Source organism: Lithobates pipiens, unplaced genomic scaffold (genome assembly GCF_037356315.1).
Source record: "Lithobates pipiens isolate NorthernLeopardFrog02 unplaced genomic scaffold, aLitPip1_a1.2 Scaffold_30, whole genome shotgun sequence".
Classification (NCBI taxonomy): domain Eukaryota; kingdom Metazoa; phylum Chordata; class Amphibia; order Anura; family Ranidae; genus Lithobates; species Lithobates pipiens.
The window spans coordinates 26,263,419-26,288,874 of record NW_027507791.1 but is presented as its reverse complement, the minus strand read 5'-3'; the positions used below and the strand labels follow the sequence as shown (position 1 = coordinate 26,288,874).

Here is a 25,456-nt window from a genome sequence, read left to right as displayed (position 1 = left end):
TATTTACAAAATTGTTGTAACAGAAACAAGGAAAACCCCTTTTTTCCCCCAAACTTTTGGTTTCAAAACTTTTTTTATTTGTTTAGCAAAAAATAAAGCCCCAGAGGTGATCAAATACCAAAAGAAATCTCTATTTGTGGGAACAAAATGTTTGGGTATGGTGTTGCATGACTGCGCAACTGTCATTTAAAGTGTGACAGCGATGAAAGCTGAGAATTGGCCTGTGCAAGAAGGGGGGGGGGGAGTGCCCGGTATTGAAGGGGTTAATAATATAATAAACCAAATACAGTCCGTATTATCAATGATATTTACTCATCCTTCAGTATATGAAGTAATAATAACATCGTACTTTCCTACATTGTGAGATCATCTCTACCATGTCTGCCTTTTATTCTCTCATTTTACAGTTCTAGAAGGATTTCCATTCACCACAATGCAGATTATTCACCCCAAGCAGCACTCACAGCGCATTCCATGGATCTGTAGGAGATTGATGATTGGTGGTGGGTGAACCAATCCTCTCAAAGGGTTTTCTTAGACCGTTTCCCTTTGGTGCCGCCACATACAGATGGTACTCAGATATGAGATTTATTATGGCAGCACCAATAAAGGAGACATTTGGGTCCCCATTGAGATGTTGGGTCCCCAAGGGACCCAGTAAGATTCCTTTATTACATAGCGGTGAATCCCTACATGTCATCACTGGCCACAATGAAGGTGACACACTTACAGCTGGACTCTCATTCAGCATTATGAATTATGATTGGGGGAGGGGAACATATTGTGATGTTGATGGGTTAGTATTTTGGATTCTGGGTGGAGCTGACCTTTACAGGGTCTAACCAAGACTGAAAAGCCCATAGGAGCTGAAAGCACAACACAGCCACCCATGGGGTCACCTTGTCAGGGTTTGGCACATTGAGAGGGCCGTGTAGGAAAGCCGTGTGTAAAAATCCATCCTCTGATGTGACCCAAGAGAGAATCTGTCCTGTGTACAAGGAATGTGTCAGCTAATAATATATAACATATACATGACCTTATGTCATACATGACCTTCCCATGCATCACTTTCCCATACATGACCTTCTCATACATCACCTTCCCATACATTACCTACTCATGCATGAACTCATATGACCTTCTCATACATGACCTTTCCATACATTACCTTTTCTTACATGACCTTCTCATACATGATCTTCTCATACATCACCTTCCCATAATGCATGACTTCATACATAACTTTCCCATACATGACCTTCCCATAATAAAATACCTCATACATGACCTTCTCATACATGACCTTGCCATACATGACCTTCCCATAATGCATGACTTTATATGTGACCTACTCATACATGACCTTCCCATAATATATGATCTCATACATGACCTTCCCATAATACATGACCTCATACATGACCTTCCCATACATGACCTTCCCATAATACATGACCTTATACCTGACCTTCTCATACATGACCTTCCCATAATACATTACCTTATATGTGACCCTCCCATAATACATGACCTCATACATGACCTTCCCATACATGACCTTCCCATAATACATGACCTTATACCTGACCTTCTCATACATGACCTTCCCATAATACATGACCTTATACCTGACCTTCTCATACATGACCTTCCCATAATACATTACCTTATATGTGACCCTCCCATAATACATGACCTCATACATGACCTTCTCATACATGAACTTCCCATACATGACCTTCCCATAATACACAACCTCATATATGACCATCCCATAACACATTACCATGCCAGAATATATGACCTCATACATGACCATCCCATAATACATGACCTTACCATAACACATGACCTCATACATGACCCTCCCATAATACATGACCTCATACATGACCTTCCTATAATACATGACCTTATGGCATTCATGACCTTCCCATATGTGACTTTCTCATATATGACCTTCTCGTATATGACCTTACGACATACATGACAAAGAGGCCAGGGGTGGCCATATGCAGGTTCGGTGCCATTTATTGTGATACTTTCCCACCATCCTCCTCTGTGTCACCATCGGGCAGATTTGTGTTTTTCGGTAACAGGTTCCTTTTTGCAGAGGTGTTTTGAAAAATGAGGTCATGTCCATTCTCAGCACAGATAGACTCGTCCTCCATGACCGGTACATCCTGCACAAGAGAGAGAGAGCCGCTAATGATCCGTTCCCATGTATTCATCTGCTGAGGAAAGTTCTTTCTCTACAGCTTTCAATACAGACTTTTTACATATTTCTGTGTTTTTGATGACATTTACATCACATTTAGGGTGTTTGCCCGTTCCCCGAAATCTGAACATTATGGGGCATTCATGGCAAATGTGCGTGCCACAAACGCCCCATAATGCATTATGAGATCGCAGTGCATTGATGTCTGACCTGCATGCTTTGGCCAATCACAGCACACTCTGCTGTGAGAGCCATGATTGGCCAAAGGCAGGGTGCCTTTACCCAATCATAGAACAGGGGGCTACAGTAAGTCCACACCCCACACTATATAAGGCTTTTTACACGGCGGCCGTATATTATTATTATTTAAGGTACTTATATAGTGCCGTCAATTTATGCAGCGCTTTACATATACATTGTACATTCACATCGGTCCCTACCCTCAAGGAGCTTACAATCTAAGGTGTATATAGTGTAATAATTGAGAGAAAGCTAGCTAGAGACAGGTTAGTTAGTGGCGTGCAGGCAGTTTAGTGTATGTGTATATATATATATATATATATATATACAATCACATACGGTGTAGCCTACAGTGCAGGCAGTGTATTAATATACAAATATATATATATACTCTGCATTCAGTGTAGGCTATATATACAGTGCAGTCAGTGTACAGTATAGTGTATTGAGGTGGTTAAGGGGAACCCTATGACAGAATTAAGAAAGAAAATGGCATATGGTTCCATCCCTACCTACCTCCAAGCACCATTTCTTGGTTCCTTCCATTACCCACCTCTGAGCACCATTCCTTGGTTCCACCCCCTACCCCCTTCCGAGCACCATTCCTTGGTTCCACCCCTTACCCACCTCTGAGCACCATTCCTTGGTTCCACCCCTTACCCACCTCTGAGCACCATTCCTTGGTTCCACCCCTTACCCACCTCTGAGCACCATTCCTTGGTTCCACCTCTTACCCACCTCTGAGCACCATTCCTTGGTACCACCCCCTACCCCCTTCCGAGCACCATTCCTTGGTTCCACCCCTTACCCACCTCTGAGCACCATTCCTTGGTTCCACCCCTTACCCACCTCTGAGCACCATTCCTTGGTTCCACCTCTTACCCACCTCCGAGCACCATTCCTTGGTTCCACCCCCTACCCCCTTCCGAGCACCATTCCTTGGTTCCACCCCTTACCCACCTCTGAGCACCATTCCTTGGTTCCACCCCTTACCCACCTCTGAGCACCATTCCTTGGTTCCACCTCTTACCCACCTCTGAGCACCATTCCTTGGTTCCACCTCTTACCCACCTCCGAGCACCATTCCTTAGCTCCACCTCTTACCCTCCACCAAGCACCATTCCTTGGTTCCACCCCTAACCCACCTCCCTGTACCGCCCCTTTTAGAGAATACAGAACCACTCATCAGTCTGTAGTGCTGTGTAATTTGTATGGAATTTGGTGATGATAACAAGAAAAGTGGTAAAATAGATCCTCTGCAGCCAGTACCTCCCCCCCGCCAGCAACAATAGATCCCCCTAACAACAATCGACCGCCCGCAACAAAATTTCCCCCTTGGCAATGATAGGCTCCCAGGAGCAACAATAGACCTTCCTCTTTTAGCAGATGATCAAAGCTCGCCACAGCGCCTAGAGGCGATTCAGTTCGCATTGTGCGCTATACAAGTATTTCATTCATTTCATTCATTCATCTCCCCCACCAGCATAAAAGAAAAACCTCCTCAGCGACAATACACCCCTCTTCTTAACAGTAGATCTCTGCCAACAACTGACCCCCCAGCAAGATAAGACCCACTCCTAGACACAGTAGGCCCCCCACCGCTGGTCACCATTGCACAGACAAATGCTCACCCAGGAGGCTGCTCCAGAATGACAAGAAGGTGGCGCTGCCGGTCACACGACCCACTTCTGCTGGGTTACATCTCTTTGTGGTAACGCTGAAAACTTGACCAGTTTCCTTGTTTTTTGTCCCCGTCACTTCTATGTCCACCAAGTGCCAGTCAGGGATCCTGCAACCAATCAGAGATCTGATGAGGGTTAGGGTTTAACTTCTCCATAAGATGATGAAAATGGTGGGTGGTGATGGATAAACGTATGGGAAACTCATGGGGGAGAGTATTAACTAAAAGTACAGAGTGCAGAATCTTGTGCAGCTGTGTATGGCAGCCAATCAGCTTCTCACTTTATCTTCTTCACTGATGCTTGATGGTTTGTAGTAATAATAGAGGATCCTCTCACCGGGACATTGTATTCTGACCGTGGGAGGGGGGTGGGGGCAGAGACTGCTGGGGGGAGATTTCTCTGGACTAATAATGGAGGATCCCCCACTGGGACATTGTATTCTGACAGTGGGAGGGGGGTGGGGGCAGAGATTGCTGGGGGGAGATTTCTCTGGACTAATAATGGAGGATCCCCCACTGGGACATTGTATTCTGACAGTGGGAGGGGGGTGGGGGCAGAGATTGCTGGGGGGAGATTTCTCTGGACTAATAATGGAGGATCCCCCCACTGGGACATTGTATTCTGACAGTGGGAGGGGGGTGGGGGCAGAGATTGCTGGGGGGAGATTTCTCTGGACTAATAATGGAGGATCCCCCCACTGGGACATTGTATTCTGACAGTGGGAGGGGGGTTGTCAGCGAAATTTCGCCGTACGCAGAGCACACAGCCAAATCTCCTGTTTCTAATAAAAATAACATTTTCGTCTTAATGATATAATACTTCTTACCTTTCAACCCACTCATCCAAATGAACAGACATGACCATCCTTCTTACCTTCTCAAATTGGTCAGCATGACTGACCCCTCTCACCCAAGCGTCTTCTTTTATTTGCATATCAACAGGAAACCACACCCTGGAGGGTTTGCCTCCAACAGCTAAACGCCTCCTACAAAGCTTGTGACCTCACAGCAGCAACACAGGATGTGAATGACCATATAAGGACATGACCAAATTAATACAATACAATGCAATACAATACAGAAGAAGGGGGTGTCTTCACAGACAGCCAATCAGACATTTGTTTTCCTTCAAAAGAACCAATCACAGACATGTATACATTCAAATAGTCAATGATGCAAACCATACATAAGCAATGAATGATGACTACAATTCTTTCTGCTGATAGTAATCTTTAATATATATTGTTCCAAAGAACAATGTATACCTGGATTATTCTACACCTCCCTGTGGATGGAAGGTTATCCACAGATGGACGCTGCGAATCCCGACATGTGCTGATCAGACACAGCAGAGACAATGAGCGTATATCCGCCCATAACCCATCTGTGCAGAGCAAACCTATCCCCTCAGACGATTGTCTGTGCATCGCGCAGGGGCCCTTTCGCTGGCGGACCCCCCACTCCGCAATCACCTCTCTCCAATCCCAGGAAGTTCTCCACTACCTAACGGATCTCAACCAGCGTCAGTCTACCCCAGTCAGCTCTCTAGAGCGGGGGAGGGGAGAATGAACACAGGGAGACTTATGACAATACATATTAAAATACATCTTCATAAAATTTTCCACAACAGGGTGGGGGTAGAGACTGCTGGGGGGAGATTTCTCTGGAGTAATGACGGCTTGTACTAATAATAGAGGATCCCCCCACTGGACATTGTATTCTGACAGTGGGAGGGGGGTAGAGACTGCTGGGGGGAGATTTCTCTGGAGTAATGACGGCTTGTACTAATAATAGAGGATCCCCCCACTGGACATTGTATTCTCACAGTGGGAGGGGGGTAGAGACTGCTGGGGGGAGATTTCTCTGGAGTAATGACGGCTTGTACTAATAATAGAGGATCCCCCCACTGGACATTGTATTCTGACAGTGGGAGGGGGGTAGAGACTGCTGGGGGGAGATTTCTCTGGAGTAATGATGGCTTGTACTAATAATGGAGGATCCCCCCACTGGACATTGTATTCTGACAGTGGGAGGGGGGTAGAGACTGCTGGGGGGAGATTTCTCTGGAATAATGACGGCTTGTACTAATAATAGAGGATCCCCCCACTGGACATTGTATTCTGACAGTGGGAGGGGGGTAGAGACTGCTGGGGGGAGATTTCTCTGGAGTAATGATGGCTTGTACTAATAATGGAGGATCCCCCCACTGGACATTGTATTCTGACAGTGGGAGGGGGGTAGAGACTGCTGGGGGGAGATTTCTCTGGAATAATGATGGCTTGTACTAATAATGGAGGATCCCCTCACTGGACATTGTATTCTGACAGTGGGAGGGGGGTGGAGACTGCTGGGGGGAGATTTCTCTGGAGTAATGACGGCTTGTACTAATAATAGAGGATCCCCCCACTGGACATTGTATTCTGACAGTGGGAGGGGGGTGGGGGCTAGAGACTGCTGGGGTAAGGTGACCAGATTTTTAAAATGAAATCCAGGGACATTTTTTTTTTTACTGGTAATGGCAGCAATCAGCGACTCATAGCGGGACTGCGATATTGCGGTGGACAAATTGGACACCAAGTGACACTTTGTGGGAACCAGTGACACTGATACAGTGATCAGTGCTAAAAATATGTACTGTCACTGTACTAATGACACTGGCTGGGAAGGGGATAACATCTAGGGCAAACAATGGGTTAAATGTGCGCTTAACAAGTTTTTTATCACTGTATGGGAGGTGCTTTTACTAAGGGATGACATAGATCCCTGTACTTGCTTTGCAGGAACAAAGGATCAATGTCTTCCATACTGACAGACTAGTGAACTGCCTTGTTTACATAGGCAAACCACTAGGCGAGTCCACCGGATTCGCTGATTGGCTCTGAAACCCAGAAATGCAGGATCCCCCCGTAGCAGTAAATTTGGCTCTGTTAGCATTATGATAACTCACAGGCAGGGGGCGCTCTATCATGGCTCTGTCACAGTGTGTCACATAACATGGCTGCCGGGTGCTGATTTTGTGAACTTCTGACCAATAAGTGCCCCCTGCTACCTGTGAGTTCTGATACCATCCATTATGCCAGAGAGACAGACACAGTGCCATGTAGTCTATTCACAGACACCCCCAAAGCTCACCTGTGTTGAAGCCTTGAAGGCACTGGCAGCCCCACCATTGGATCCCCTCCCCCTCTATTCCTGTTGCTGGAAATCATCAGCTGAGCTCAGCTGCCTCTCTCTGCCCACCGCCTCTGCCCGCTTCATAACAGTCTCTCTCTGCCCATCACCTCCGCTGGCCTCACAGCCTCTCTCTGCCGGTCACCTCCGCCTGCCTCACAGCCTCTCTCTGCCCATCACCTCCGCCGGCCTCACAACCTCTCTCTGCCCATCACCTCCGCTGGCCTCACAGCCTCTCTCTGCCGGTCACCTCCGCCTGCCTCACAGCCTCTCTCTGCCCATCACCTCCGCCGGCCTCACAGCCTCTCTCTGCCCGTCACCTCCGCTGGCCTCACAGCCTCTCTCTGCCGGTCACCTCCGCCTGCCTCACAGCCTCTCTCTGCCCATCACCTCCGCCGGCCTCACAACCTCTCTCTGCCCATCACCTCCGCCGGCCTCACAACCTCTCTCTGCCCGTTGCCTCCGCCGACCTCACAGCCCCTCTCTGCCCGTCCCCTCCGCCGGCCTCACAACCTCTCTCTGCCCGTTGCCTCCGCCGGCCTCACAACCTCTCTCTGCCCGTTGCCTCCGCCGGCCTCACAACCTCTCTCTGCCCGTTGCCTCCGCCGACCTCACAGCCCCTCTCTGCCCGTCGCCTCCGCCGGCCTCACAACCTCTCTCTGCCCGTTGCCTCCGCCTGCCTCACAGCCTCTCTCTGCCCATCACCTCCGCCGGCCTCACAGCCTCTCTCTGCCCGTCACCTCCGCCGGCCTCACAGCCCCTCTCTGCCCGTCGCCTCCGCCGGCCTCACAACCTCTCTCTGCGCGTTGCCTCCGCCGACCTCAAAGCTTCTCTCTGTCCATCACCTCCGCCAGCCTCACAGCCTCTTTCTGCCCGCCGCCTCCGCCCGCCTCATAGCCTCTCTCTGCCCACTGCCTCTGCCCGCCTCACAGCCTCTCTCTGCCCGCCGCCTCCGCCCGCCTCATAGCCTCTCTCTGCCCACTGCCTCCGCCCGCCTCACAGCCTCTCTCTGCTCACCGCCTCCGCCGGCCTCACAGCCTCTCTCTGCCCGCCGCCTCCGCGGCCTCACAGCCTCTTTCTGCCCGTCACCTCCTCTCGCCTCGCAGCCTCTCAGATCTCACTCTCCGGGCCCCGGCTACTACTGGGTGGGGAGTGGAGGAAAATGACTCTGCCGGGGAAGGCAAGGAGATAAGCAGGCAGGCGGCTGGCCGGGATTTGAGCCAAGGCACAAGAAGATGTGAGCGGAGCTGAATGGGCATGTGACAGAAACTGAAGAAATAATCCATCCGCTCTGACCAGCACATCATCATCAGAAAGGGACACAGATAATGGAAAAAATACTCCCCCTAAGCTAGTAGGAGCGGGGGGGGGGGGGGGGGGGCACTGACTGCCTTTGAAAATTGCCCCAGCTCCTGTTGAAGTCAAATCCAGGGACAAAACCAGGGACAGTGTCCTCAATCTGGGGACTGTCCCCTGAAACCGGGGACAGCTGGTCACCCTATGCTGGGGGGAGATTTCTCTGGACCAATAATGGAATGTTTTCAGGGACAGACTTGGTCCGGGGACAGTGTCCTCAATCTGGGGACTGTCCCCTGAAACCGGGACAGCTGGTCACCCTATGCTGGGGGGAGATTTCTCTGGACCAATAATGGAATGTTTTCAGGGACAGAGCATCTGACAACAGTCTAGGAGTACAAACGGGCGACACATCCTGGTTCTCACTGTTGTCTTTCCATACTGGACCCATCCAGACTAGCCGCTCATTCCCACCCAACACCATCTTTTCCCACTGGAAAGCAGAAGAGTTAGAAGCTCAGATTTTTATCTCTGTCTCCGCAATGAAAAGATTTCCTGTCCCTTATTCTCATGAAAACTCTCTCAGGAAAGGAACCCAACAAGGATCTGGCAGAGATTCTAACCCCTTCCATCTCCGACCAAAATGGAGAATTCCATTGGCCCAAAGTCCTACTTTGTTTTTCTACTGGATGGTCTCCATGGAGCTCCTCACCTGGGATCAGCCACCAGAACGCCGATCACACCATCAAATCCTAGCGTGTGGGCAGCCATGCATGCAGCGGCCATTGTGTTGACGTTATTGGGGGCCACGGGGCACAAGCCACGCACTGGACCCTCATATAGGATCGTCCGACCATCAACAGATTGATTCTTCTGTGCTAGCTCACCCTTCAGCTGAAGACTATCTGGGTGTTTGGTCATGGTGATCCTCAGACCCTACAAGAAAGAAGAACAGAATTGTCTGCATTCTATGAACTATGATGTCATGGATCGGCCATTTCTGTCCTACACCCCGTAATTCCATTCTGGGGCCATCCACACTTATGTTCTCTGTTGCAGGGACCAAACAGTGAGCTCTGTGACCAATCAGTGACCTCTGTGACCAATAAGTGAGCTCTGTGACCAATCAGTGGCCTCTGTGACCAATCAGGGAGCCCAGTGATCAAGCAATGACCTCTGTGATCAATAAGTGAGCTCTGTGACCAATCAGTGACCTCTGTGATCAATAAGTGAGCTCTGTGACCAATCAGTGACCTTTGTGACCAATCAGGGAGCCCTGTGATCAATCAATGACCTCTTTGATCAATAAGTGAGATCTGTGGTGACCAATCAGTGAGCTCAGTGGGTGAAGCCATTATTTCTGTTACAATTCATCAATTTATTCCCTTCTTCATCCCCCGCACATATTTTTTAGTAATGTTTTGAAACAAGAGGAGTGCAGAAAAAAGGAACATGATAAAATGTAAAGAAACCACAAAAACGTGTCCAGTGTGTTAGGGCCGGTTCTATTTCTTATCGTCTAAAAAAATTAAAATCACCAAAAAAAAACACAACAAATGATTTGATGTGATTGGTGATTTAGACCACGTGAGATCGAGATCCGTGATTGAAACCACGTGAGATTGTGATCAAGACCACGTAAGATTGTGATTGGTGATTGAGACCATATGAGATTGTGATCGAGACCCCTTGAGATCGATATCTGTGATTGAGACTACGTGCGATTGTGATCTGTGATTGAGACGATGTTAGATTGTGATTGGTGATTGAGATCACGTGAGATCGTGATTAGTGATTAAGACCATGTAAGATTGTGATTGATGATTGAGATCACGTGAGATTGTGATTAGTGATTGAGACCATGTGAGATCGTGACTAGTGATTAACACCACGTGAGATTGTGATTAGTGATTGAGATCACGTGAGATCGTGATTAGTGATTGAGACCACGTGAGATCGTGATTAGTGATTAACACCACGTGAGATTGTGATTAGTGATTGAGACCACGTGAGATCGTGATTAGTGATTAACACCACGTGAGATTGTGATTAGTGATTGAGACCACGTGAGATTGTGATTAGTGATTGAGATCACGTGAGATCGTGATTAGTGATCGAGACCACGTGAGATCGTGATTAGTGATTGAGACCATGTGAGATCGTGACTAGTGATTAACACCACGTGAGATTGTGATTGGTGATTGAGATCACGTGAGATCGTGATTAGTGATTAAGACCATGTAAGATTGTGATTGATGATTGAGATCACGTGAGATTGTGATTAGTGACTGAGACCACGTGAGATCGTGACTAGTGATTAACACCACGTGAGATTGTGATTGGTGATTGAGACCACGTCAGATTGTGATTAGTGTTTAAGACCACGTGAGAACATGATTGGTGATTCAGACCACATAATGATGGAGAAAACAAAACCAAAAATTATTTGAAAATGTATAAAAAAAAAGATTTGGGACTTTTCTGTGCTTTTGACCTTAGGGTTTGATTTTCCTCTAGCCAGGACTCTGTCTTCCTATTGGACAGAAGGAGGAAGGACTGGCACCCCTGTTAGGCTCCTTCTCTTCCTGTCTGGTTGTCCTAAGGACAGTAAGTGGTGGGACGTCTCTCTAACGGGCCGGGAGAGCAGTAAATCCTGACAGGGGTTCTAGCCCTCCCCCGTTGGGCGTGGTTACATGAATGCCAATAGTCTTCTTCTAATGTCCAAGCTGCTATTATTGTAGGATGAGCGCTCAGACCCGCCCTCTGCCGCTTGGTGATGGTTGCAATAGGCCGCTCAGTTCTTTGGCTGCCCAACGTACCAGAATCCACCAATGGGTGCCCATGCAGAACTGTGGCAGCACTCGCACTTTGGACACAATGTGCTGCGACACGAGGGCGCCAAGAACATGCATTAAAGTAAATGACACCACACCACACTAACGCATGTTACTGCACCAGGGTGTGAAGGGGCCAAAAAAACTCCAAAAATAGCAAAATACAGAAATAAAAAACATGAAGAACACAAAGCCGACATTTACCAAATATTCTTACTGCTTTATAAATAAGTCCATAAAACCACCCAAAACCACCACCATTCCCCATTCCACCTACAGACAACATTTTGCAGATAAACTAGTTTGGTGGAAATGGAATCATGTCAACTTATAGGCCTCCAGGAGGTTCAGGACCTCCAAACCTTGAAATACATTGAACATTTGGAGTTTAAATATTTCTCACTTTAAGGGTCCCACGGTCTGCCATTCTCTGGATATCTTCTCCACCCCATAATGCACCACTGGGAACGTACAATGTATGTCCAGAGGTGGTCGCTGTCTCCCTCAGTCTGCTCTCAATGTCGGGATCTGATAATACGGTGGGGGATCCAATCTAGACAGATACAGGAAGTCCATAATACCATGGTGGACAGCATTGTCTTCTGTACACTTTATATATTCTTTGGGCACCCATAGACCTCCACGTGTCCTCCAACATAAGGAAGGGAGAGGATTGTGAAGAAGGGAGAGGATGGTGAGGAAGGGAGAGGATGATGAGAAAAGGGAGGAAGGTAAGGAAGGGAGGGGATGGTGAGGGAGAGGATGGTGAGGAAAGGGAGGAAGGTAAGGAAGGGAGGGGATGGCGAGTAAAGGAGGGGATGGTGAGGAAGGGAGGGGGTGGTGAGGAAGGGAGAGGATGGTGAGGAAGGGAGAGAATGGTGAGGAAGGGAGAGGATTGTGAGGCTGGGAGAGAATGATGAGGAAGGGAGAGGGTAGTGAGGAAGGCAGAGGATGGTGAGGAAGGGAGAGGATGGTGAGGAAGGGAGAGAATGGTGAGGAAGGGAGAGGATTGTGAGGCTGGGAGAGGATGGTGAGGAAGGGAGAGGGTAGTGAGGAAGGGAGGGGATGATGAGGAAGGGAGAGGGTGGTGAGGAAGGGAGAGGATGGTGAGGAAGGGAGAGGGTGGTGAGGAAGGGAGGGGATGGAGAGGAAGGGAGGGGGTTGTGAGGAAGGGAGAGGGTGGTGAGGAAGGGAGGAGATGGTGAGGAAGGGAGGCGATCTTGAGGATGTGAGAGGGTGGTGAGGAAGGGAGGGGATGGTGAGTAAGGGAGTGGATCTTGAGGATGGGAGAGGGTGGTGAGGATGGGAGGGGATGGTGGGGAAGGGAGGGGGTGGTGAGGAAGGGAGGGGATGGGGAGGAAGGGAGGGGATCTTGAGGATGGGAGAGGGTGGTGAGGAAGGGAGGGGATGGGGAGGAAGGGATGAGGAAGGGAGAGGAAGGTTGAGGAAGTGAGAGAAGGGGAAGAGGGGGTGGAGATAAATTGAGAAGATGGGGGAGGGGGAGATAAGAGATGGAGGGAAATGGAGGGGAGGGGAGGGGACAATACACGGAACGTTCCTCACCATAACATTGGCTGCAGATAGAAAATGCTCTCCATAATCTCGGGTTATATCGGGGTGAGCCACTTCCACAATCAGATCCACCTGCCTGTAATCAGAAGTTATTGATCAGAGATCCCACAAAGCTTTATAAGGAAATAACAGGAAATGGAATTATCACATTTATCATTCTTTTCATCTCTTGGAAGGTTCCAGAATTTACACAAAGGATGAATATTGAAGGATTCACCCCCTGGGTGATGACATGATATGATGACATCAGCCGATGTCATCATTGTAATCATCTGTCCTACTTATTGATCTATAGATTAATCCTCCTCCAATCGCATTGTTTATTGATATAACCCCCCAGCATGTGTTACCGGGTCTGGAATTCGGAAAGTCGGTGGAGTTGTAGCCGAGGGTCGATCACCCCATCCATCTTCTTCATCGTTCTGTTCCAGACGAAGGCCAGCTCCAGACCAGACTTCTCTCCTTCTTCCAGAATCTTCTGGGCCAGGTAATGGCCTGTCAATGAGAAGAGGACCTGTCACTAGAAACTCATCCATTGCATCATTGGGCTGACAGAAGAAAAGTCAACCATGTGTGATCAATTCTAGGAAACCCCCGAGACCCAACCCACATTGATTATCTGGTGACAATGACATCTGAAAGTGGGAGGGATATATTAGGTGATCCGTTTCCATCCTACTGTCATTCGATCCCATCCGCCGGACAGATGAGGAACAGACCGGATCGGCAATCCTATATTAAGAATGGTACGGGAGATCACCTTACCGACATGGCCAAAGCCAACAATCCCGATCCTCCTCTTGGCCTCCATAGATCTGAGTTTTTTCAGCTTTGATAACTGGAAATAAACAAACGCGGTGCGTTGGGTTGATGGCACCTGATGTGTAAATGACTGTTTGGGCTTTTTTCTCAGTAATTAGTATTTTCCAATGTCTGTTTTTATACCTTAAAGTAACCTTGTCATCTTAGAGTACACAATCACTTACCTGCTATATAATCCAATCTAATCCTAAATCAAATGTATGATATCCAAACTAATCTCACTTTACAACCCAGAGTTTAGTACATAATCTTATAGATTGGTCAGATAACGACCCCCCCCGGTCCTAACTGTGTGGCAACATTAATAGGCTGGTGTTAGGTGTGCCCTTCCCCCAATGACAGCAGGACCAACCCCCCCCAAGGTTATGGCTTCCCTGGACAATAGCTAAGTGAGAAAGGTCTTCATGATTGTAACGTGGAGGAAAATAAGATCTGAGAAATGATTCAAATAATAATACTGGACTAACATTTTCCTGCCTTTCCCAGAAATAAAATCTCCAATCATTGGAGAGATGTGAGATCTGTCACTCACCTCCTCCTCCCGGGAACGTTGTGCACACGCTGGGACTTTGTACCTCCAATGAACTCTGGGAATGTTTACTTTTAGACAGTTAATTATTACACCACCACTGGTGACTAGTGATGGACGAACTTCCGACGGGACGTTTTGCGAACGCGAACCGCGAACGTGGCCAAAAGTTTGCGAACCGCAAAGTTTGCGGCGGGCCCCATTGACTTTAATGGCAGGCGAGCCTTAAAAACCTACAGGTCATATTTTCAGCCACAAAATACTTACTAGCTGTGCACACATAGTCCCACCAAATGGACACTGACATAACAAAAGTATTAGGGGAATCTGGGATCGACAACGACAAGCATTCTTTTTTTTATCTGTGACAGAGAAAATTGAGTACTGTCCGTGATCCTTTTTTTATATGCACTAACATACAATTTTTCAGTAAAAATAAAGGAAAAAACCGCGCTCGACAACGGTGGGAAGTAAAAGAGGATAATAATAACAGTAGCTACGGCTAAATACTAGTTATATCATTAGGTTGCTGCCACCCACAAAAGAAAGAAACTCCAAAAGGTGTTTCCTCCAAAAAATAATAAAACAATATGATAACCAGGGTGATTGGCGCTACCTACAAGTAAAACTCCTTATATGTATGTATATCAATATATAATTCTGAATATATCATGTATTCGTCTAGAAGAATATATATATATAAAATAGAAGGAGGCATAACCCCAAAAAACTACCAATCTGCAATTTGAAATTCACAAGCTACTCAGAATTCCCAAAAAACAACAAAGTTCCTACTAAAAATAAGTTCCTGGGATTAACAAATAATTCCAATAAGCAACAAAAAAGGAAAAAACGAAAACCAGACAACAAACTAGAAACCAAAAAGAATTTTTTGTATCTGTATCGCTAAGAGACAGTGTTCCCTAAAATTGCATAAATGCCAAAGTGTGGTTTGAGTAGGCAAATTCCCAGTAAGAGGCGTATGTAAATGTGCTAGTGAGTTTATAATCCCAAACACGCAAACTGTAAGTGTAAAACGCTAATATAGATACATATGCCAGAATTTTTTGCCTAAAGTCGCATTATTGCCAAGATGTGCAAAAAACCAAATAGAAGGTGTATATAAATGTGCTTAGTAAAATTAAAATTCACAATACAAAATTCAGATTATACAACCTATGCATGCAATATGCTAATATAAGCATATATATATGAAAAAACAAAAAATATATTAATAGTATATAGAAATTATATCAAAAATATATATCAAAAAGTGCAGCTGAAAAAACAAAGGACAAAAAAATATATGTGTACAAAAAAGAAGAAAGAATATATATATAAAAAAATAAAAAAATAAAAATATATATATATATATATAAAAAAGCAAAGGGTCTCTTAAAAAAACACAATAAATAACAAAAAATACAAAAATAGTGTCCAAATTCCCAAAAAAATCTCTTCAACAGTGCAATTACAAAAAGTTCAAAAGATGTGACTAAAGTGCTCCTCGTGCAATCTCCAACGTGACTTCTGTGTTCCCCCACAAGGTCCCCCACTCACCAGAAGAATAAACCCCTGCAGGGGTAATTCGCCTTGGAATCAAAGTCTACCGATAATCAGCTCTTCATTCGCATCCAGAGAGAGTTTTTTCAGTCCCTGCTGATGTCCGGCTCCTCAATCGCAACCAAGGGGGAGATTTCCTCATAGGAAAAAAATTGTAGTCTCCATAGTGTGATTTGTATAAAAAATCAATTTATTGCCACAAAAATATAAACAAATAAAAACATAAAAAATGATAAAACGGAAAAAGACAATTCTCATATGTTGAGACAGGATGTGGAACCACAGTCCATTAAAAAACCTTTCCAGCCTCCATATATAAATGATAACGTTCCAGGAAAAAAGATAAAAAATCCTAGAACAGGGCTGAGAGAAAGGTAATAACCATACGCTAATGGCACTTTATCCCAGATAACACAAAGGACTAGACACCAAAAAATATATATATAATGGTAATGTCCCAGGATATAACCTGTTGTCTAGAGTCACTCCAGTGTTTGTAAGTCCCCCAGGGATAGAGCCCTTCTAGCGCAAAAAAATAATAATAATCCGAACGTGGAAGCCGCCCGGTGGACACGCAGCTACGGCTTGCACTCCAACTGCGCTCCAACGAACGGAACTGACGTAATAGGCGTAACTCCGTCGAACGCGTTTCGTCATTGACGTCTTCAGCGGCGGTGTCACGCTAAAACGTCTTTCAACTTAAATAGGAAAAAAGACCCGATCGAGCAGAATCTGATTGGCCAACGTTCGTAATTGACACCCAAACAGCCACCAATGGGCTATGCCCTGTGTCTGAAGGAGTGACAACCACCGTATCCAATCCACATGTAGTTATCACCCAGTTCCCAGCCAAAAGGCGAGGGGAGGATATCCAAAAAAAAGAATTACAAAACTCAATTTATAGTAAAAAATCAATAAATTTAAGACCCATCTATTGTCCGCCTATTGGGTACACGGCACATAAGGGTGATCTATCCCAAAGGGAACTTAAAAAGACTGTATACATGATGACAGTAATTATATGTTAGAAACAATAATAGCATCGATGACCCTTATAACAAGTTATCATTAGTGATGGACGAACTTCCGACGGGACGTTTCGCGAACGCGAAACGCGAACGGACACAAACGTTCGCGAAAACGACCGTTCGCCGCGGGCTCCATTGACTTCAATGGGAGGCGAATTTCGCAAACCTTTAGGTCGAATTTGCGGCCACGGGGTAATTATTAGGGGGTAGCACGTAGTCCCACCACCTGGACAATAGCATAATACATGTATGAGGTGAATTTGGGATCGATAACTACAAGCATTTTTTTTTTATTTGGGAAATTGTTCTGACAATTCAGGACTATGGAGCTAATGAAGGCAATGGAGGAGAGGGAAGGTCAGGGACCAGGGTAGGCAAACAAGAGGGTGCAGGAGATACAGAGCACTGACAGCAGCACCGTAATACAGAGCACTGACATCAGCACCGTGACATACAGCGCTGACAGCAGCTCCGTGACATACAGCGCTGACAGCAGCTCCGTGACATACAGCGCTGACAGCAGCTCCGTGACATACAGCGCTGACAGCAGCTCCGTGACATACAGCGCTGACAGCAGCTCCGTGACATACAGCGCTGACAGCAGCACCGTGACATACAGCGCTGACAGCAGCTCCGTGACATACAGCGCTGACAGCAGCTCCGTGACATACAGCGCTGACAGCAGCTCCGTGACATACAGCACTGACAGCAGCTCCGTGACATACAGCGCTGACAGCAGCTCCGTGACATACAGCGCTGACAGCAGCACCGTGACATACAGCGCTGACAGCAGCTCCGTGACATACAGCGCTGACAGCAGCTCCGTGACATACAGCGCTGACAGCAGCTCCGTGACATACAGCGCTGACAGCAGCTCCGTGACATACAGCGCTGACAGCAGCTCCGTGACATACAGCGCTGACAGCAGCTCCGTGACATACAGCGCTGACAGCAGCTCCGTGACATACAGCGCTGACAGCAGCTCCGTGACATACAGCGCTGACAGCAGCTCCGTGACATACAGCGCTGACAGCAGCTCCGTGACATACAGCGCTGACAGCAGCTCCGTGACATACAGCGCTGACAGCAGCTCCGTGACATACAGCGCTGACAGCAGCACCGTGACATACAGCGCTGACAGCAGCTCCGTGACATACAGCGCTGACAGCAGCTCCGTGACATACAGCGCTGACAGCAGCTCCGTGACATACAGCACTGACAGCAGCTCCGTGACATACAGCGCTGACAGCAGCTCCGTGACATACAGCGCTGACAGCAGCACCGTGACATACAGCGCTGACAGCAGCTCCGTGACATACAGCGCTGACAGCAGCTCCGTGACATACAGCGCTGACAGCAGCTCCGTGACATACAGCGCTGACAGCAGCTCCGTGACATACAGCGCTGACAGCAGCTCCGTGACATACAGCGCTGACAGCAGCTCCGTGACATACAGCGCTGACAGCAGCTCCGTGACATACAGCGCTGACAGCAGCTCCGTGACATACAGCGCTGACAGCAGCTCCGTGACATACAGCGCTGACAGCAGCTCCGTGACATACAGCGCTGACAGCAGCACCGTAAGCAGCCCCAGGAGGAAGTCAGCACAGCACAGGGATGGTGTGATCCCCTCATAATAAGAACCCCCAGGAGGAAGTCAGCACAGCACAGGGATGGTGGGAGCCCCTCATAATAAGAACACCCAGGAGGAAGTCAGCACAGCACAGGGATGGTGGGAACCCCTCATAATAAGCAGCCCCAGTAGAAATATGACACCGCTCAACCTCTTCAAAGAGGAGGGTAGGGGCATATAGTACGGTGTGCTTTTTTGGGTCAGGGAAGTGAGCCAAATGAATTAAGAAGGTCTGTGTGCTTGATTCCAAAAATTGTTTATAGACATATACATGGTCTACTGATCACATGTGTTGAATTCCTCCGAGATCCATGCCTCATTCATTTTTAGAAATGTGAGGTAGTTAACACTGTGGTGAGCTAGGCGAGTACGCTTATCGGTCACAATCCCCCCTGCTGCGCTGAACGTCCTTTCGGACAGGACACTGGATGAGGGGCAAGCCAACAGTTCGATTGCAAATTGGGCAAGCTCTGGCCAGAGGTCAAGCCTGCCCACCCAGTAGTCTAGGGGTTCATCACTCCTCAGAGCGTCCACATCGGCCGTTAACCCAATGTAGTCGGACACCTGACGGTCTAGGCGTTCCCTGATGCTGGATCCGGATGACACCTGTCGATGGGTCGGCTGAAAGAATGACCTCATATCCGAAGTCACCAACACATCTTCAAACCGGCCTCTTCTTGCAGGCGCTGTTGGATTGGTACCCGCAAATCCTTCTCTGGGAGTGGGAATTGCTCCTCTGCCAGCGCACGCAAAAGCAGAATGCAGCATTTCTCGAAGCAAGGCCTGGAAGTGCTGCATTCTGACAGCCCTCTGCGACGGCGGTAACATTTCCGCCATTTTGTGTTTGTACCGGGGGTCTAAGTACGTTGCCACCCAGTACTGGTCCTTGACCCTCATGCTTTTTATACGGGGGTCCCTATTAAAACACTGGAGCATGAAGGCCCCCATTTGCACTAAAGTGGAAGCGGTGTGGTGGCCTGGCTCCTGCTCATCATCCAGGATAATGTCGTCCTCTTCATTCTCCTCTCCCCATCCTCGCACAACAGGGATCCCAGAAAGGTTTAAAGCATGCTCTTCTTGCTCCTGCTCATCCGCCCCGGCACCATCCTCCTCTGACTCCTCATCAGACTCCTGTTGTTGACTTGTCTCAGATAGAGTAGCCCCCCCTGGGAATTCATCCAGCATTGCGACTTCCTCATCTTCCCGCTCCTGCTCCTCCACAGCCTGATCAATGACACGACGCAATGCACGCTCCAGAAAGAAGGCATAAGGTACCATGTCACTGATGGCGCCATGGCTGCGACTGACCAGTTTGGTGATCTCCTCAAATGGCCGCAGAAGTCTGCATGTGTCGCGCATGAGCAGCCACTGGCGCGGTGAAAAAAAACCCAGCTCCCCAGAACCGTTTCTTTCGCAGAGTTCATACAGGTAGACGTTAACTGCACGTTTCTGCTGGAGCAGCCTATCAAGCATATAGAAGGTTGAGTTCCATCGCGTCGGGCAATCGCAAATAAGACGTCTGACCGGCAGATGGTGTCGCCGCTGAATGTCAGCAAGGCGAGCCATGGCCGTGTAAGATCTTCTGAAATGGGCCGAGATTTTCCTTGCCTGCCGCAAGATGTCCTGGACCCCAGGGTATTTGACAAGGAATCGCTGCACGACCAAGTTTAAGACGTGTGCCATGCACGGCACGTGCGTGATTTTGCCCTGTTTCAATGCGCTAAGCAGATTGGCACCGTTGTCACACACCACTTTACCAACTGTCAAATTGAGCGGTGTTAGCCACTCATCTGCCTGTGAACGCAAAGCTGAAAGGAGTGCCGGGCCAGTGTGGCTCTTTGCTTCCAGGCACAACAGACGCAGCACGGCATGGCAACGTCTCACCTGGCATGTGGAATAGGTTCTGGGGAGCTTGGGCGGTGCAGTGGAAGAGACGCTAGCAGCGGAAAAGGAGGAGGCAGCTGAGGAGGAGAGGGAGGAGGATGGAGTAGGAGGAGGAGAAGAAGAGTCAGGCCTGCATGCAATCCGTGGCGGTAAAACCAAATCTACACGGGTGCCACGGGTTACATGCTTGACGGCCGTCAGAAGGTTCACCCAGTGGGCAGTAAAACTGATATACCTTCCCTGCCCGTGTTTGCTAGACCACGTGTCTGTGGTCAGATGTATCTTGGCACCGACACTGTGTGCCAGAGATACATTCACTTGCCGCTGAACATGGCCATATAGCTCTGGGATGCCCTTCTCTGAGAAATACTTCCTTCCTGGGACCTTCCATTGTGGTGTTCCAATGGCCACAAATTTGCGAAAGGCCTCCGAGTCCACCAGTTTATATGGCAGTAGTTGGCGGGCTATGAGTTCTGACAAGCCAGCCGCCAACCGTTGGGCAAGAGGGTTATCCGGCGTCATCATTTTTTTACGCTCAAACATTAGGCCCACGGAAGCCTGCCTTTTTGCAGAAAAATGTGAGCTTGGCGTGATGGAAGGTGGAGTGGAGGACAATTGTGAGGAGAGAGGAGAAGGAGAAGTAGAAGACGAGGCTGGACGGTGAGAGCCTGCAGTGTGGCTTTGTGTGTTCCGTTGCTCCCACTGGGCTCGGTGATGGCTGCTCATGTGCCTTCTTAAGGCGGTCGTCCCTAGGTGAGTATTGGGCTTACCGCGACTAACGCGTTGACTGCAAAGATTGCAGATGGCAACGCTATTGTCAGCAGCGGACACGTTAAAAAAAGCCCACACTGCGGAGCCATGTGCCGGTGTCCTGGGAGCGCCAGATGTGACCGTACATGGTCGATGACTCGCTCCTGATACATTTGCAGTCTGCTTTGTCCCTGCTGTGCAATGTAAGTCATTGCTGCTTCTCCTCCCTATCTGCTGGTCCATATCTCCCTCTGAACTCCCCTCCTCTTCCTCTCTTGTGGGCACCCACGTGACATCACTAGACACGTCATCATCAACGTCACCTTCCCCACCGCTATAAGTAGAGTAGGCAGCAACACCGGGGACCAACCTCCTCCTTGGGCTGATCTGGGTACTGGCGTCAGACTGCTGAGTAGCGCTTGTTGCTACCTCCTCTTCCTGATCCAATACCAAGAGTGGCTGCGCATCAGAAATGTCCTCTTGATATGGATCGGAAAATAATTCCAGTGACTCAAGCGGAAGGTATGTGGTGGTGGTGGTGGTGGTCGTGTTGTTGGTGGTAGTGTCTTTGGGGGTGCACATAGCAGAGAGTGAAGAAGAGGGTGCAGATCGAGAGGATGAGGAGGGTGCAGAAGAGTAAGGCTGAGCGAGCCACTCAACCAAGTCTGGTGCATCCTTTAAAGTAATTGAACGCACCTTCTGCAACTTCCCACTTTGGCTCAAGCCTGTTGCTCCTGCCCTACCCCTACCACCCCTGCGGAAGGGCCTGCCTCTTCCTCTGCATGTCATTTTTTAAATGACCCTGTGACAAAACTCTTAGTCCCTATACCGCTGAAGGACTGCTGCAGTATAGGTGAGCGGTCAGCAGTGGTGCACGTCAACCCTATCTATTGTGGACCTATAGCGGTCCTTACAGAACAGCAGACTGTACCGCACTCAAGCCTATGTACCGTAGCACCCTATACCAAGTTACCAGTCCTTATAAGAACTTTTGTGGACCAAGCAGGTTGTGTATTAGTGTTTAGCAGACTGTACGTCAGTCCCTATACCGCTGAAGGACTGCTGCAGTATAGGGCAGCGGTCAGCAGTGGTGCACGTCAACCCTATCTATTGTGGACCGATAGCGGTCCTTACAGAACAGCAGACTGTACCGCACTCAAGCCTATGTACCGTAGCACCCTATACCAAGTTACCAGTCCTTATAAGAACTTTTGTGGACCAAGCAGGTTGTGTATTAGTGTTTAGCAGACTGTACGTCAGTCCCTATACCGCTGAAGGACTGCTGCAGTATAGGGCAGCGGTCAGCAGTGGTGCACGTCAACCCTATCTATTGTGGACCGATAGCGGTCCTTACAGAACAGCAGACTGTACCGCACTCAAGCCTATGTACCGTAGCACCCTATACCAAGTTACCAGTCCTTATAAGAACTTTTGTGGACCAAGCAGGTTGTGTATTAGTGTTTAGCAGACTGTACGTCAGTCCCTATACCGCTGAAGGACTGCTGCAGTATAGGGCAGCGGTCAGCAGTGGTGCACGTCAACCCTATCTATTGTGGACCGATAGCGGTCCTTACAGAACAGCAGACTGTACCGCACTCAAGCCTATGTACCGTAGCACCCTATACCAAGTTACCAGTCCTTATAAGAACTTTTGTGGAACAAGCAGGTTGTGTGTTAGTGATTAGCAGACTGTACGTCAGTCCCTATACCAATGAAGGACTGCTGCAGTATAGGGCAGCGGTCAGCAGTAGTGCACGGCAACCCTATGTATTGTGGACCGATAGCGGTCCTTACAGAACAGCAGACTGTACTGCACTCAGGCCTATGTACCGTAGCACCCTATACCAAGTTACCAGTCCTTATAAGAACTTTTGTGGACCAAGCAGGTTGTGTGTTAGTGTTTAGCAGACTGTGCGTCAGTCCCTATACCGCTGAAGGACTGCTGCAGTATAGGGCAGCGGTCAGCAGTAGTGCACGGCAACCCTATGTATTGTGGACCGATAGCGGTCCTTACAGAACAGCAGACTGTAACGCACTCAGGCCTATGTACCGTAGCACCCTATACCAAGTTACCAGTCCTTATAAGAACTTTTGTGGACCAAGCAGGTTGTGTGTTAGTGATTAGCAGACTGTACGTCAGTCCCTATACCAATGAAGGACTGCTGCAGTATAGGGCAGCGGTCAGCAGTAGTGCACGGCAACCCTATGTATTGTGGACCGATAGCGGTCCTTACAGAACAGCAGACTGTAACGCACTCAGGCCTATGTACCGTAGCACCCTATACCAAGTTACCAGTCCTTATAAAAACTTTTGTGGACCAAGCAGGTTGTGTGTTAGTGTTTAGCAGACTGTGCGTCAGTCCCTATACCGCTGAAGGACTGCTGCAGTATAGGGCAGCGGTCAGCAGTGGTGCACGTCAACCCTATCTATTGTGGACCGATAGCGGTCCTTACAGAACAGCAGACTGTACCGCACTCAAGCCTATGTACCGTAGCACCCTATACCAAGTTACCAGTCCTTATAAGAACTTTTGTGGACCAAGCAGGTTGTGTATTAGTGTTTAGCAGACTGTACGTCAGTCCCTATACCGCTGAAGGACTGCTGCAGTATAGGGCAGCGGTCAGCAGTGGTGCACGTCAACCCTATGTATTGTGGACCGATAGCGGTCCTTACAGAACAGCAGACTGTAACGCACTCAGGCCTATGTACCGTAGCACCCTATACCAAGTTACCAGTCCTTATAAGAACTTTTGTGGACCAAGCAGGTTGTGTGTTAGTGATTAGCAGACTGTACGTCAGTCCCTATACCAATGAAGGACTGCTGCAGTATAGGGCAGCGGTCAGCAGTAGTGCACGGCAACCCTATGTATTGTGGACCGATAGCGGTCCTTACAGAACAGCAGACTGTACTGCACTCAGGCCTATGTACCGTAGCACCCTATACCAAGTTACCAGTCCTTATAAAAACTTTTGTGGACCAAGCAGGTTGTGTGTTAGTGTTTAGCAGACTGTGCGTCAGTCCCTATACCGCTGAAGGACTGCTGCAGTATAGGGCAGCGGTCAGCAGTAGTGCACGGCAACCCTATGTATTGTGGACCGATAGCGGTCCTTACAGAACAGCAGACTGTAACGCACTCAGGCCTATGTACCGTAGCACCCTATACCAAGTTACCAGTCCTTATAAGAACTTTTGTGGACCAAGCAGGTTGTGTGTTAGTGATTAGCAGACTGTACGTCAGTCCCTATACCAATGAAGGACTGCTGCAGTATAGGGCAGCGGTCAGCAGTAGTGCACGGCAACCCTATGTATTGTGGACCGATAGCGGTCCTTACAGAACAGCAGACTGTACCGCACCCAAGCCTATGTACCGTAGCACCCTAGACAGACCAAGTTACCAGTCCTGATAAAGAGCTTTGTGGAACAAGTGAGTTGTGAATGATTAGCAGACTGCAGCAGAAGGGCAGCAGTCAAGTATAATATTCTTTCTATATTTGGAAGAAAGAATATTATACGTGTACAAGCCTATTACCGTACCACTGATACCAGTCCTGAAAAGAACCTTTGTGGAACTAATAGTAACAGCAAGTCTTTAAAATTATCCTCACTGCCTGACACACTGCTTCCTGCCTGTCCCTATACAAATTGGCAAAAAAGAGTAGGCTGGAACGATTAGCTGGAACAGCTCTTTTGTGGACCTGATAGTAACAGCTAATGATGATGATGATGATGATGATGAAGAAAGACTAATCTGGCTGAGCTGTCCCTAAAATAGCAGCATACAGCGCTCTGTCCCTTTATCTAAACTGACAAAAGAAACTCAGGCTGCTGACCTAACACCTATACCAGTCCTGAAAAGAACTTTTGTGTACCAAATAGCTAGCGTTTTCTCTGTCCCTACTCCACACAGGATCCTTTCCCTACAGTGACAGAAGAAAGAATGTAAAATGGCCACCGGATCGGGTGTATTTATAGGTTAGGGGGAATGTCCAAGTGTCCATGAGCTGTCATGTCTCAATTGGTTGTCCTGTAACACATGATAAACGTGTCACGAAAGGTTAAAGTTCTTGTATACATTAAACACGTAAGTCCGCCGGGGCGAACGACGGAAAAAGGCGTTCGAACCCGCGGACGGCGAAAGTCGGAAATTCGCCGCGAAACGACCGCCGGGCGAACCGTTCGGCCATCACTAGTTATCATAAACAGAAGTATGAAAATGAGTATTTATACAAATAA

General features: G+C 48.2%; 2 protein-coding genes across 4 annotated transcripts in view; both read right to left on the bottom strand.

Moving 5' to 3' along the window:
- The window catches only part of LOC143942470 (V-type proton ATPase catalytic subunit A-like), a 75,817-nt gene extending 73,667 nt beyond the window's left edge, over positions 1-2,150 (bottom strand). Inside the window, exon 1 of the mRNA XM_077463779.1 lies at positions 1,987-2,150. Coding sequence (XP_077319905.1) covers positions 1,987-2,143 — 157 coding nt within the window. The 5' untranslated portion in view covers positions 2,144-2,150. The remainder of the gene's footprint in view (positions 1-1,986) is intronic.
- Positions 2,006-25,456, bottom strand: part of ASPDH (aspartate dehydrogenase domain containing) — a 48,796-nt gene continuing 25,345 nt past the window's right edge. The window contains exons 1-8 of one of the 3 annotated variants that reach the window (XM_077463782.1): positions 14,367-14,414; positions 13,778-13,850; positions 13,363-13,507; positions 13,004-13,088; positions 11,844-11,993; positions 9,319-9,542; positions 4,090-4,247; positions 2,006-2,183 (exon numbers count right to left, since the gene is read on the bottom strand). In XM_077463782.1, coding sequence (XP_077319908.1) covers positions 2,146-2,183; positions 4,090-4,247; positions 9,319-9,542; positions 11,844-11,993; positions 13,004-13,088; positions 13,363-13,507; positions 13,778-13,823 — 846 coding nt within the window. In that variant the 5' untranslated portion in view covers positions 13,824-13,850; positions 14,367-14,414 and the 3' untranslated portion in view covers positions 2,006-2,145. Of the gene's footprint in view, positions 2,184-4,089; positions 4,248-9,318; positions 9,543-11,843; positions 11,994-13,003; positions 13,089-13,362; positions 13,508-13,777; positions 13,851-14,366; positions 14,415-25,456 lie in introns of those variants that run through there. The other 2 variants (XM_077463781.1, XM_077463783.1) reach the window with 2 other exon arrangements.